The sequence below is a fragment of the Gavialis gangeticus genome, unplaced genomic scaffold (genome assembly GCF_001723915.1).
Source record: "Gavialis gangeticus isolate Ggan-Ray unplaced genomic scaffold, GavGan_comp1, whole genome shotgun sequence".
Classification (NCBI taxonomy): domain Eukaryota; kingdom Metazoa; phylum Chordata; order Crocodylia; family Gavialidae; genus Gavialis; species Gavialis gangeticus.
Window position 1 is genome coordinate 15131111 of NW_017729004.1, and position 15091 is coordinate 15146201.

General features: G+C 44.5%; 1 protein-coding gene across 6 annotated transcripts in view; it reads left to right on the plus strand.

Moving 5' to 3' along the window:
* The window catches only part of GALNT11 (polypeptide N-acetylgalactosaminyltransferase 11), a 106057-nt gene that overhangs the window by 73919 nt on the left and 17047 nt on the right, over window positions 1–15091 (plus strand). For 5 of the 6 annotated variants that reach the window (XM_019508129.1, XM_019508127.1, XM_019508128.1 and 2 more), the window contains exon 10: window positions 4711–4815. In XM_019508129.1, the coding sequence (XP_019363674.1) occupies window positions 4711–4815 (105 nt within the window). Of the gene's footprint in view, window positions 1–4710; window positions 4816–4930; window positions 5218–15091 lie in introns of those variants that run through there. The other variant, XM_019508131.1, reaches the window with a different exon arrangement.

Genomic DNA, 15091 nt, shown 5'->3' on the forward strand with positions numbered 1-15091 from the left:
TCCCTGCCCCCCCAGGCCTTGCTGGGCAGCACCCGCGGGGTTGGGGGTGCCAGCCCCCTCCCGGGGGCTCTGTCTGGGTGGAAGCCTCAGACAAACCCTGGGAAGGCCGCTCCCCCCGGGCAGGGGCCCTGGCAGCACTCCGTGTCGACACCATTGTAGAAGTTGCTGAGTTTCTAGCTGAGTTCGGTTCCTCTGCCCCACACTACCAAGAGTCAGCCTCTGGGCCCCTCCTGCTCACCCTCTGGTGCAAATGCCGGCGCGCTCTTACAGACCGCACCTGTTTACGTGGCTCGGGAGCGCGGCTCCCTACCGGCTCAGCTAAGAGGGATCCGGGGGGCTTCCCCTCCGGATCCGGCTCAGCTGCGTCGGTCCCTCTGCCCCACTTACCTTAGGGAGATCAGCTGCTGCTGCTCCCGCTGCTGCTCCATTCCTTTGCTGCTGTTGCTGCTCTCACCTCTGCTCTGGGTCCGGTAAGGGGGCACACGGGTGTAAGACACCCGTGTGCCTGCGTCCACCCTCTCCCCGCTGCTCCTAGCTCATCTCCTAGTAGGTAGACTTTGGTTTATTGCTTTTATCCAGATCCAGAAATAAGTAGAATTGCACCTGCCTTTACCAATGCTGAATTATTTTTAATAATGTAATTATTTTTAAACTTTCCCGGAAATAAAGAATAACTTCAGTTCCATAGACTATGTATGAGTATTCTCTGTGTGAAAGGGACACAGAGGACATTCAAATAAATTCTTATTTCATGTGGGTACAGGAAGGAACCTCTTATTAATATTCATGAACTGATTCAGTAACCTTGTGCCTACCTCCTATCAGGACATAGCCTGCAATATTTAGTGGTACATCGTTATAAAACTATGAAACTTATTTGTAGAACCGCAGTTACTCAGGGTGATCCATGCTGGAGAACATCTATTTCTGTGCAAAACCAGTTGAAATAGTATTTTACACAGAAGGAACTTTGGGGCAGTCTACAATGTGTGTATTTTCATTTTTAGTTTAGAACTGAGTTGGGCCAACATCGCTTTAAAAATCAGGGTCCTGGTTTGTTCCTTACCAACTGATTGAATTGGGAATCATGGGAAAAGAGGGTTGGAATGGACCTCAGGAGGTTATCTAATCTAGCCCCTCCTCAGAGAGGACCATCCCCACCTAGATCATCCCAGCTAAGGCTTTGTCAAGCTGCATCTTAAAAGCATCCAAGGATGGAGATCCTACCACCTCTCTGGGTAGCCTGTTCCAGTGCTTTACTACCCTCCTAGTGAGAGAGTCTTTCCTAATATCTAACCTAAACTTACCTTGCTGCAACTTGAGCCCATTGCTCCTTGTTCTGTCATCTGCCGCCATTGAGAACGGCCTAGATCCATCCTCTTTCAAATTCCCTTTCAGGTACAGGCAGTCCTCAGACTTACGACACAATTGGTTTTTGAAAACCACATCTTAAGTAGCAATGTAGTAAGTTGGAACCAATTTTCCCCATAGGAACAATGTTATCAATGGGGGATTGTTTCCTTTATGAAGATGGCCGCAGCTGTGTCCAGCTGGTAAGTCTGTGGTGGGGAGAGGGAAGGAGGGGTGTTGGGGGGGCAGATCAGTGACCCCCCAGTAAGAGAAGGATTGGGGCTGGGACTTGGGCTGGGGCAAGCACTGCCCAGCTGGGGGAGTGGTGGGGTGGCTCCTGCTGCTGCATGCTGCCAGTCCAGGAGGCCATGGGAGGGGGGGGAAGTGTGCAACCAGATCTGCATGGGGCGGGGGCTGTGCTCTCCCACCACTTGCTCAGCTGGGCTGGGGCAGGGGGGCATGGGATGGAGCCTCTGCACTGCCTCTGGACGAGCAGCATGCAACGGCGGGAGCCGCCCTGGCCTCCCTGCACCCCACTGCCCTGGCTGGGCCAGTGGCAGCAGGGCATATGAAGTGCATGTGTGCCCTGGATTGGGGCGAGGAGGGTGGCAGAGTGGGGGCTGCAGCCATCCTAAAATCTGCCAATAGCCCTCCCTCCCCCAGATCTGGGGGCACATGCTCCCCCCACGCTTGCCCAGCTGGGGTAGGCAGGGGTGAGGGATGGAGGCGTGGGGAGGTTGGAGCAGGTCCTGCCAATGCGTGCCGCTCATCCAGAGGCAGTGCAGCAGCTCCATCCCATGCACTCCTGTCCCAGCCTGGCCCACCTGGGTGAGCGGCAGGAGGGCATAGCCCCTACTCCCACTGACGCCCACCTGGAGCGCAACCTTGACCCCACCCACCCTGCGCAGATCCAGTTGGACCCTGCCCCCCCATGCTCTCCTGGACTGGCAGTGCACAGTGGCGAGAGCCACCCCACCCCCTCCCCATGCCACCCCGTCCTTGCTGGGCAGTGCTTGCCCCAGACCCTGTCCTAGCCCTAGCCCCAATCTCTCCCTCGCTGTGGGGATGTTGATCTGCCCCCAGTGCACTTCCCTCGCCCCACCACAAGAGACTTAACCAGCTGGATGCAGCAGTGTCCATCGTTGTAAAGTTGAACTGGTGTCAGAACCTCGAAACAAGGTGTAAATTTATAAAGGTCATAAGTGCTGTTTGTCATAAGTCGAGGACTGCCTGTAGTTGAAGGCTGCTTTTAAATCCCCTCTGTCTTCTCGTCTCCAGACTAAATGAGCCCAGTTCCCTCAGCCTCTCGCCAGAAGTCGTGTGCCCCAGCCCGCTCATCATTGCCGTTGCCCTCTGCTGGACTCTCTCCAGTTTGTCCACATCCTTTCTGTAGTGGGGGGCCCAGAACTGGACACAGGACTCCAGATGTGGCTTCACCAGTGGAGAATCAGCTCAATGCATGCAACTCCCTATTCAGTCTTTCTCAGAGGATAATAGAGGTTTAACTAAAGAATTGTTGGTTTGAGACTCATGATATATAGGTGTTTGAATATCTTGAAGTAAAGTGATAGGCCATTTCTCTAGGCCAGGATTTTCTTTGCTTTGGTTTAGAGAAGAGCTTTGTATAATTTTTAGAATAAAGAAGGCCAGTGTACAGATAAATATGCTCAGAAATGCTTCAGTTTGGTTATGAGGGATTTGATCACTGGACTCAACATTGGTCCAGAATAGTTAATCAGCTTCGGCTCAAATAATTACTCAAGTTCATTCTAGAGGCCCAGGTAACAGTATGATCAGCCAGGACTGCCACCATGTGCCAGACTCCTCAGGGTTCATAATAAATTGCTTGAATTTTACCTTTTTCTCTCAGACAATCAGAGCTAAGATTGAGTACATGTTCTACAGGTGGAAAAGAGCTATGATAATCACAAAGTGTGAGCATTTTTAACAACATTCTCAAATGCAGATGGGTAGGGCTAATAAAACAGACAAATTATTTTAAAACCATGTAAATTATAAAAGGATACTCTTGAATAAAACTGGAAATTAGACCTTCCCTAAAATCTGTAAGATGGCAGAAAAAGTCCTTTAGCATTCTTTCATGTAACTGTTTGATTTGAACACTTATAGCATGAATTGGCAAGGGGATAGTAAATATATGCTAGAAACTAGAATGGAGAATGGAACGTATTCTTAAGAACCTGAAAAGGGCAATATTACTGGGCATAATGTTTAGGGAAAAATGGAGAATTTTAATTGCTTGTGCTGCCTGATTATGTTGTATCCATCCAGTTATATGCTGGTAGTTTCTTTTTTAATTTAATGCAATTAGAGGTATGTAATATTTTTAAGTGATATGTAGAATTAAAGGATAAATAAAACGGAAATGAAATGCTAAAAGCTTATCTATGTAGCTAAGGCAAAATTGGCTAGTTATTTAAGGATGGTCTGCTGTTCCAAGACTGTCAGAGTGAAATCTTTTTCCTTCTGTATTCCACTGCAAAATGGAGATTACTCTTTAGTTTGTAGTTTTACCCCGCTAAATAATTTGAGACCAGAATAAAAGCATTCCAGCTAATTTATTTTGTGGGATTGTTGTCCAGATGACTAAGGCTTTTGGCAGAACTCTGGAATATGTAAAAGCACCATTGTCAAACCAGGATTGCTTCTGAACAGTTGCTAGGAATCTCGTTCTGGTAGCAGCCTTTCTTCAACATATAGCCACATGTCAGGAGTCTGATCCCAATATGACCAAAGCACCAAAAGCCAGATAATTCTAGTTGTAGAGTAATGAGCATATCCAAACTAGGCTAGAAACTCATTTAGAAGACGTGGGAAATTTGGCATGCTAAGCTGAATTTCCACAAGAATTGTAACTAAGCGTAGCTGAAAAATATGGGTTTTTTTTTTCTGGTCGTCTTCAGGTTGCAAAAAGTCATGTGCATTAATCTGTTTTTTGTCCCAAAAGAGGAGGAGGAATGAAAATGTTATATTTATAATTGCTGTGATTCATAGAAAAAAAATCCATAAAATATCCAATAAGAAGGTGTAAGTTGTAGCAGACAAATAGTTATCTGTATACAGGAGGGCCAAATTTTCATCTGATGTGCATGTACTTTCCAGTTCTAGGGAAAAGGGAAATTTGGCATATCATGAAAACAAAATTAAGTGGTTTCAAGTGCTGTATTAAAAATAACTAGATCAAAGGAAATGGCTATATTTTTAAAAGGGGAGAAAGTATTTTGAATTTGAGTATATAATGAATTCTAGGAAGGAGTTATTAGAAGACTTGCCAAATGTTTGTTCTGATGCTTGCCTTCTAATTCACTGTATATATTAAGCAGTCTTTTTCTTTCACAGTTGTATCACCTTCAAACCAACAAGTGTCTTGTTGCCCAGGGTCACCCAAGTCAGAAAGGAGGACTAGTAGTAGCTAGGGAATGTGACTACAATGATCAAAACCAGGTAAGTGATTGGTATTTACTTGGTGCAACTCATCCTAGCAGGGTGCATCCAAATTGTGTCTGTTGCCATCATATTGTTCTCTTGGGTCATTTGCAAAGTACCTTTTGGCATGCAGGTGCTGTCCATGTAAACTGAGGATCCCATCACATTGCCCAGTCTTGGTTTGGCAGTCTTTGTTACTCAGTATGTAGCGTCAGGAGCTGCTCAGTGGGCTTCATCTCTGTGTTACTGTGAGGTGCATATGGATCATGGACAGTCCTTTTTCAACCCCAGGTGGAAAGACTGCTATTCCACCAACCCCTACAAGCTGTTATAGATAGCTGTAAACTGCTTCTCTACACTGGATTTCATGATTCTGTGCCTCTTAGTCCTTTCTCCTTTATGTATTCTAACACCATATTCAGCCCTGCTATTTGAATGGTTGCAGCTTCAAACCACTGTTTGAATAAGTATTAAGGAACATTAAATTGAAAGGAATTTGAAAGATGCCCTGAAGAAACTGGCTGTAGTGGAATCATGCTTTTAGATCCATAGAATCACAGGGCGGAAAGGGACCTCTGGCATCATCAACTCCATCACAGGTACGGGATGTGGCATTCCCAGACCATGCCACACAGTTGCTTATCCAGTCTCTTTTTGAAAACATCCAGTGAAGGACATTCCATAACCTCTCATGGCAGCATGTGCTATTGTCCTGCTTTTCTTATGTAGTGGTTTTTCATAAGATTTAATCTGCATTTGCTCCACTGTAGGTTAAATTTATTGCATTGTGTCCTGTCTTCTGTGGCAAAGAAAAGCAATTGTTCTTTCTTTCTTTTATTGTAGACTTTCAGATATTTGAAAAATGCTTTTGTTCTCACTCCTTTCTCACTTTCTGGTTTTTAAGTCTTTTTATCCCAGATTTCTTAACTATCTTGTCTGACTTCCAAACCACTTGGGAGGCTGCACCTTGATCGAGGTGATACTGAATAGAGAATATCCACATTTTGAGACCTCTTAGTCCTCCCAGTGTGTTCACATCAGTGTCACATTCCTAGGGTGTGCCTGACAATCGAATGATCTTGAGGCAACCAACAGAGACTTGATCAAGAACCTCCCTAGTCCTGCATTCCAGGTGGTAATAATAATGTTGAATAGCGCCAGGCTTAGAACAGGCCCCTGGGTCTGTACTTTTATTGTGGCACTGATAGGCAACAGCCCAGTGCCAAAGTTGTCATATGCTGTTTGTCAGGTGATAACATAATGGTTCGTAGTGCCTTGGGCTGTTAGTGCTTGATTTATGGTGCCTGATGGTGAAAGAGTCTGTTGAGAGCTGCCATATTGCTACACTTGGTGTTTGCCATGTTAATTTAGCTTGTTGGCCAACACTAATCTTGAGTTGAAAATATATTCTCCAGAACATGTAATCCTAAACTAATGTATCTATTCAGGTTTCTTAAGTAAAAAGAAAGGCATTGTATTTGCTGGTAGGCATAGTCTTACAGCTCCATTAGCATGATGTTTTGGGGTCTCAGAATTGTACTTCTGTGAGATTGAGACCCCTACTAAAGATATGGTGGTAAATGCAAATTAAGTCAATGTCAGTGGAGTTTTACTAAATATAGATCATGCCAGATTAACTAGGTGGGCCTTTGAATGAAAAGATCATTTGTTTTCTAAGCAAGGGAACTTGTACATTTATTTGGATTTCGCTGAAACACTAGGTGTGGTGCCACTTGGGAAACTGTATTTGAAGAAGAAGCTGAGGATTGTATTGGGTCAAGAGTTGTAACAACTGAAGTGTCTGAAGGGAAGTTGGATGGGAGCGGGTAAACAATTGAGCTGGAGGGAAGTTACAGATGGATCTTTCAAGGGTTGGTCTTCAGGACCAACCTTCATTAATGTCTATTTATGACCTTGGCGCAAAATGTGTCATCAGAAGAATTTATTAGTAAAGTTGCATGGCCTTCTTAATACAGAGAAGGATCAGAATATCATAATGGAAGAACTGGGTGAGCCCGAAGACTGGAGTGATAGAGGATGACAGTGAATAGTATAAATTACCTGCCTGCCCTCCTGTAACAGTGGGGAGGGGTGGAGTGGGGGGATGAATTAAAGATAACCCTCCAATAATTAGATTCTATACATAGAAAAGTATAACAAATTTTATAATTTTTCCATGTGTTGAATCTACTTATAGGAGGGTTGCTTTAAGTTCAGGGTCACCTAAGATTCAAGTAAATACAGTATATTTTACTTTAAATGTGAAGCTACATGTTAAACTTTCACTCTGAAATGAAGGGCCTGAAATGTGATATTTATATGGAAAACAGTGGCAACTAATAATAAATATCCATGCAGTTTGGCTGTTGGCTTCCTTTTCCTCCAATAATACTTGTATCTTTGAGCTGCTGAATTCCATAAAAATGGAGAGGAAAAGACTGTTGTCTCTGTGTGTTATATAAGGCATATTTTCACCCCTTTTCTCTCTGACAGAAACTTGAATTAGCCTAATACCATTTAGCTGAACAGAATGGGAGGTGGTTAAGAAATGCAGTCACTAGTAAACTAACTTTGCCTCCAGAGAACTGAGAGAAGAGGATAAGCAGCTATTGAACATAATTTTCTGGCTTGCTTTGTGATGTACCTAATTTACCTGCAGCAAACTGCATTCAGCTTTAATAGAAAACTGGCTATGCTATCTACTTCTGAGATGCTTTTGTTCTCTACAGACCTAACATATTGGCAGAACAACATAATTTCTTGCCCTGAGGCTTGAAACGTGTAAATCCTGTTTAAAAAAAAAAAAAAAAAAAAAAAAAAAATCAATACATCTGAAAAAGTTGGAGCCTTTTTTCTGTCTGAAATTTTTCTTCTACTGTATCTCATTTCACACATGGATAAAAAACTCCCCCATTACTTAAGAGGTTTTGGCTGCAAGAGCAAGGAGTTACAGTACTTTGCTTCTATGCAGGGAGCTTTTAATTTTAGTTTGTCAAACTTCAGAGAGTTCTGGAACTTTTTGGGTAACGTTTTCCTGGTTCATTCTTTTGTCCATTTAATACTATCACTCACCCTTAAAATGTGTGCCATACAGGAATCTTTTAACAGCTATACAATACCCTTTTGATGGGTGGGTTCCAAAAGTGAGAAGACTCTCATTCTGAAAACAGTGAAATAGGCTGGGGAAACAAGTTTTTAAACTACAGCTGTCTCTTTTGAGCTTCTTTTTTAGTCTCAGCCATTTTTCTGGGTAAATTGATATCAGTAATTAACACTGATAGTACCTGAACCTATGAGCTAGTTCCAAAAATGGCACCTGGGGCTTAGCTTGGTATTACGAGCCCCAAGCATTCCAGAAAATCTGAGTCAGCTCCTCTGAACCAAAGACATCGGCTTGAAAATCTAGATTCCATTTGAAGAAAACAGGGAAGCATTGTGTTTGCTTGAGCCTTTTGTTTGCCCTTGCACCGTATTTTAAGGACAAGGAACTTGTATTGAAACAAAAAAAGGGTCAAGATACTCATTCTCATGGTTCCAGAAGGTCAGCCTTCATGAAAAGCCAAATAGCATGAGACTTATGATGAAATCACTGGTCGTAATGCAGACACATCTTTGATAGTGAACAGTAAAAGAAATTCAAAAATGTGGTCCAAGCTGATCAAAATAAAGAAGGGGAAGTGACTAAATAGTAGGGGTGTGCAAAACAGGCCGTATTTGATTTGGATTTGGCCTGAAATAGGGGACAGTGATTCGATTAGTTGATTTTGATCACTGTCCCCGATTCGATTTGGCTGAATCTGAAGATTTGATGCTGATTCGGAGAATCAAATGATTCAGACATAGACACAGCTTTAACTGTTTTTTCTACACACCTCGAGGTACCAGGCATGGCTGGTGAATGCTATGATGCTGGGATGAATGGAGCATCCCACAGGAGTGCGGAGGGGCCCCCTGCGTGCTCGACGGCAAACCCAGACGTGGACCTGGAAGTACTTCCAGTCCACTTCTGGGAGTGCCAGGAAGTGTACTGGAGGCCCCCCTGCTGCGCCTCTCCGGCTTGGCGATTGGCTCTGGGGAGACCCTGGGTGTCCCCCCAGACCCAGAAGGCACCACTCACTGAGCTGGGGGTCTGCTGCCGAGCGTGCTGGGGACCCCACCATGTTCCTGTGGGATGCTCCATCTGCCCCACCATCACAGCATTCACAAGCTGCCTGGTACCTTGAGGTATGGAGACAAAATATTTAAAGCTGTCTCCTATGTCCAAACTGCTGAATCTTTTTGAATCTCTGAATTGATTCGTAGGGTTCAGATTCTATTTGGAGAGATTTAAAGGGTCTCCTGATTTGATTTGGATTTGGAGGTTCAGCCACCAAGTTGGGCCAAATCTCTGCCGAATTGAATTGGTGACCGAAGCTTCGCACAGCCCTACTAAATAGCACATGGCTTAGTATGACACAGCATTGCATTGTCTTGTGAAAACAGGATGTATGCAGGGAAGAGAATCAAAATGAGGCATCTAAAAGGGAATGTGTTCTTGTAAGCAACCCATAGCTAGTTGCAGAAATGTCACACAGCTGTGTAATGGCAGTCTGCCGCTCTCCATGCGTGTCATCGGATTTGGCTGCAATGGAAAATGTCCATGTATTTAAAAGTGAAAAGGAAGCGGCTTTGGGTTGTAGCTTCAAATTTCAAGCATTTGGAAAGACCGAGGCCTTTTAAAGGGGAGAATTTACACATACAGCCTTGTTATTCCCTGACTTTGTGCAGGAGAAGGAGAAAGCTGGCGGTGAGTTGTCTTTATACCAGTGAGTCTCAACTAGTGTGTTATGAAATCCTTTCAGGTGTGCCGCACAATGTGACCATTGTTAAGTTTACAAACATGATTCACAAATAAACCCAGAGATTTCACATAGAAGTCCATAGTTGTAGTCTTTGAGTTCTTTGCAATGGAAAACTTGCTCTATTCTTTTTCTTTAGGCAAATAAAGTTGAAAAATAAAAGCTGGCATTCGTCAAGGGGTACCTTGAGTCTATCCAGGAGTGCCTTGAGTCTGAAAAAGTTGAGAATCACTACTCTGTACTTTGACAGGGAAGGTTTGCTTCTGAACAGAGCATCTTGATCCTGAGGCTATTGGGGGACTCCCAGCTGGGCATACCAATTCTTCCTCCCTCAGCTCCTGTTCCTGGTCTGCCTACTGGGATAAAGCAGAGGTTCTCAACAAGTACCCATACATTTATGTGCTGCTCTCACTTGAATTAGGGGATTCAGATTCCCCCCAAAGGAAGGGAATTGATGCTCCTTATTTTCACCCTAAGTGCTATCACACCCTTCGGCTACCTGGCTCAGAAATGCAGTCACATTGTAAACACCATGCTGTGCATATAACAAGCCGACTGGATAGATTTCTTTCTGTGGCCACTTCTTCCAGGAGCAGTGTGAAAGAATGTGGGAACTCCAAAAAAGTGAAGCATCTTCCCCCCATTACCACCCTCCACTGCCCCTCCAATTCTAAACTTCTAAAAGAAATTTATAGATTCTGAATTGCAACACACAAATCAAATACATATATCTCAATTACATACCTATTAATCTGCCTGTCACAAATAGTAAGCAATACAGGGGAAAAGAAAAAGAAGGAAAGAGGAAAGGATAGAAGAAAAGTGTGCAAGGAGTGATAATCCATTAAAACTAGTTTAGAATTTAGTTGCCAGAATATTTTAGAAAATTTTCCCAAATTGCACTAAACATTTCAATGCAGGTACACATGCACACTGGGGTTATCTCTAAAGATTCTAGTTGTATTGCTTCTAATATTGGGGTTCAGTTTTTGGAGATGTCATTCCAAACCCCCTGTCCTACCCCTGCTGTAAGAGATCTTATATTTACGCATCTATAGTGGGCAAGAGTCCTGACCAAGTTGCCTTAGTTTTTACTGCAGGCTATTTAAGTGGCATTTAGCAAGCAAACTGGGGTGCTCAGGCAACAATAACAGATATTCTCAGAAATCTCTATTTGAGCAGCCTGTGTCATCAGGACTTGAGAATGACGGTGATTCTTCTGCACTTGGGGTTCCTTAAAGACCTCGAGTTGGCACTGCAGTGCCTTGGGTGCCTAGTGACAGAGTGGAATTCATTGTACAATATATGAGGGTAGATAAATGCTTTAAAACAAGATTTTTTTAAAAAGCTGGCTTGCCCAGTTGGGGCTGCCAGAGCTGCCCAGAAAAAAGCCTAAGGCACAGGGGCTCATCCTAAATAAAGCCTGCTGTTCAATGACCTTATTGCTTCACCTGGGTTCAAGGAGATGCTTCCTTCCCCTTGGTGTTCCTAACCTTGCACTCTCTCCTGCAGACAGGTGCTGAAGCCTGTTCTTTCACTGAGGGCTAGTCCTTTGTTTCAAGAGATGGCCAAAGCAGGAGATGAAATGCAGGGAAGGACACTTACTCCTCCCCGCCCCCAGACTTGCACATCCTGGGTATGTGACTTTACTGCTGAGCTGCTGGAGAAAGAGTGGAGTAGCATCAGCCCTGGCTGTTTTGTGGGAACTCCTGCCATTAGTAGTGTTCTGAAAACCTCTACTGGATTGGGCCCTGTGGGTGAGGTCCACAGAGGAATATCTGGTTTTTAAAGCCCTCTGGAGCCTAGAATTAAAGTTGAGCCATTTCTAAGCATACCCAGAAGCAGAATTTCATGTGCCTAGAGAGCTTTTACAGTTGAAGGCTTGGGCATCTATGGATTTTGGAGAGGGAAGTTAAGAGGTCATTTGTGCAATCCAGATTTTTGCAGTTGGGTGCCTGGAGTGGAGCGAGGCACCCAAGTCCCTTTACGGATCTAGCCATAAGCCTGTATGTCAAAGGAGAAAGCACAAAGAGGAAGAAAGCAGCACTTAACATACTTTACCCCGTGGTAACAACAGGTGTTTGTCTGGGTTCAAGCATTGGTTCTGCTGCTAACATTTAGCCTCTCGTCAGTCATGTTCTGAGCCTCAGTTCCTGTGTCTACAAAATGGGAGAAGCTTATCCTGGGTGCCTTGCAGCAGGTTTGTGAAGCTTTGGGAAGCACATCTCTGACTTCTGGAGCACACAGTGCTGCTTGCTTTATTTAAATGAACTAAAACACAGAACGAGCAGCTTGAGAATGCTGGAGCGCTGCATTCCTGCAGCTGGATTTCTGTCTCAGTAATCATCATTGGCCTCATCCCATCCTGCTATTTCTTAGACCTAAAATGTAGAGGGCAAGGTTGCCAGAGCAGGGGCGATTTCTATGCATGGCCTGGCATGCTCTGGGATATAACAGAATAGGGAACTGTTTGTTATTAATTCAAGTCCTTGGCAGTTGAGTCAAAGCTGACACCATCCCAGGCAGTACAGCTTTCCCTCAAGTGTTCAGGGGTGTTCATTTGTCTTGCTTGAGGTGCACTGAACCCTAGGCTGGCCATGCATCCCATTTTTGCCAAGACAGACCCATTTTAAATACCCATCCCCTTGGCCAAATGAATTTTTTTTTCCATTTTCAGAACCTTTCCTCTAACCTGTTCCCCCTACCTCTTCGTGCATGCGTGCAGTGCACGTGCACCCCTCCCCCCAGTGTGCTCAGCTGAGACCAGAGCTGGCTAAGCAGGGGAAGCAAAGTGTCCTGAGACTCTAGGAAATAGAGTCACCCTACTGAACTCCCTATGTAAAATGGCATTAGAAGAATATTAGGTGACCAGCTGGGGCAGCCAGCAACCTCATGAGTAGACATACTGACTGTTTACAGATGTTAAAAAAACACTTCCCCCCCCTTTCCCCACAAACATGCTTTACAGGAAGAAGCAGTACAATAGTTTGATCCGGCTCCGTAATGTCCATATAGATTGGATGCTTCAGCAGGCCTTCTTGGTACTTTTGTCTAAAGCTGATTGAATCGACTATTAGATAGAAGTGCCAAAGAAGCCCGATCTATACAGAAGTTGGACAAGTTGCTTCTAATGGACGTGATACCTCATTTGGGCATGTGCTGGGCTCAGTGCAGGAGCATGCTGAGTTTATAGTAAAGTGCCATTTTTTTAATGGCTGTAAGCAATCACTGTCTCTTTACTGGCTTTAGACATTTATGGATTCATTCTTCTGTCTGAGTAAGCATAGTCAGGATTTGTCTCATTTTACTTGTGCTGATTTGAAAAATACTTCCTCAGTGCACATGGCAAAGCCTCATAGTTTGGAAAATAAGCTATACAGTGTATTGGCGTCCAGCTCTAAAGTTTCAGTTTCCTTTCACCCAGCTGTTAAGCCAGATGTTGTTAAAACTCCACTGTGAAACTCTTCTTATAGGTTCCATCTACAGAAAGAAGAAACAAAAAAGTGACCTGTAACATGAAGTCCTGCTTCCCTCACTCTATTTGTCATGTACTCATTGCAGTTCTCTCTAGGGGTTGGGTTAGTAAGTCACTACCTGTTTACAATCATTTGTGCGACCCTGTTGCTTTCATCTCTTACAGTACAATAGCAGGTTCCAGCTTCTTTCTACATAGATGTCATAGAAGCTGCAGCTACCCTCTGTGAGCAGAGAGAGAATGGCCTCAGCCATTTACATTGAAAAAAATTCAGAAGCATATAAGGAATTATAAGAAACCTGAAAAATATGCAGCCTACAGCAATTTGCAACTCCATGCATGAAAAATGGTGTAGCTGTAGAAAATACAGAAGCCTTTCCCCAGGCTGGAAAGCAGTGACATGACACAAGCAGTGTGTTACAAGTTCATTTAATCTTTTAAAATCAAGCCAAGAGCAGCCTTGGTTCCTACTGGCTTGCAGTTTGAGGTGGAGCATCTAAAGTAAAGGTGCCTGCAACCATAGGAAGCCTCTGGCCTAGAACATGTGAGAAAAGATGGCACCTTCATGCTGCCAAGCTGTTTTCTTAGGTGTTGAGTGTAAAACAGACAGGAGGAGTTTGGCATGTAGCTTGTTCCTATATCCATCCAGTATTCATGGACGTGGTGTAGGGCATGATCTGGTAGGGGCTCTGCACAGAATAGAGGTGGGGGAAGCAGTGTTAGTGTCAGTGCTCCTCCTTTTTATTGACTATGAGTGGTCAGGGCGCTTATTCTAGGGCCCCACGTTCAAATCTTTCTTCTGTCAGCCAGCACTTGAAACCACACCCCCAACTCCCTGGGAGGGCCCTGAGTACTACAGTCTGTGTTTGGGGGTGGTGGTGGGGAATGGCGGAGGAGGAGTGACTGATAAGGGAAACGTGGGCAGTTCCTGCATCAGTGAACATTCAAGTACTTCTCTATTAAAGCAAGTCACTGGGAGGCTTGGTCTCTCTGGGCATTTTTACACATGCAAAGGCTGTAGTGTCAGGCGCTTTGAAAAACGCCTGGCGCTGCGAGGCCTGCAGTTGTACAAGTGGCGTAACACGCATCAGTGCAAAGGAAATGGCAGTGGTGTGCTTTTGAACTAAGTTACCTTGGTGGTGCTTTAGTTTAAAAGCACACTGCTGCCATTTTCTCTGTGCTGGCATGTATTTGACTGCTTATACACAGTGCGCATCAGCTCCTATGTGGAGCAGACTTAATTAATAGAGTCTGCTTCAAAGCAGTGGATCTCCGGCACATCCAAGATCTAAACGGTACTTGTATAAATGCCCTCTCTTCCCCTGTGCCAATGGGAACAGTTTTAACAGGAGAAACCTGTTCCTGGCTGCATGTGGAGACCTATGTAGTTGTGCAGACTTGTAACAACAGGACCAGAAAGACATGTCCCACCTTTTCCCCCAGATACCTGAGTGGCCAAGGCACTCACCTGGAAATTTAGGCTCCCAAAAGGGGGTTTGAACTTGGGTCTTCCAGATTTCTTCACATGGGGCTCTTAACTACCACACCACAAGTAAACCATAAGTAAATCCTGTCTCCAGCTCTCCTTTTAAAGCTAGGCCCATGGGCAACTGTAATAGGGCAGTCTATAGGAGAGACTTGGGGCCAGGAAGATGCAAACCAGAAAGGGGTAGGTGGCTCAGAGAAAAAGTTTCTGGCCTGAAAGGTGTTCGCAACTTCCCACCTGCTCTGCCCTCTATTCTCCTGCTTTCCAAATGGCTGTCTGAGTAGTTCAGTGTGAAAAGGAGTGCTGAAGACAATGTACTATGTAATAGTGACTTGTAGCATGGTGATTAGCGCCTGTGTTAAAAAAGAGAGAGTAGTGCTGGTTCAGGTCCCTTTCTGGGGGGACCCAGAATCTTGTTGTCTTACACAAGTGCCCCAATCTCTGAGCTAAGGGGAGAAAAGAGGAATGGACAATCACATGTCTGTCTCTACTCCT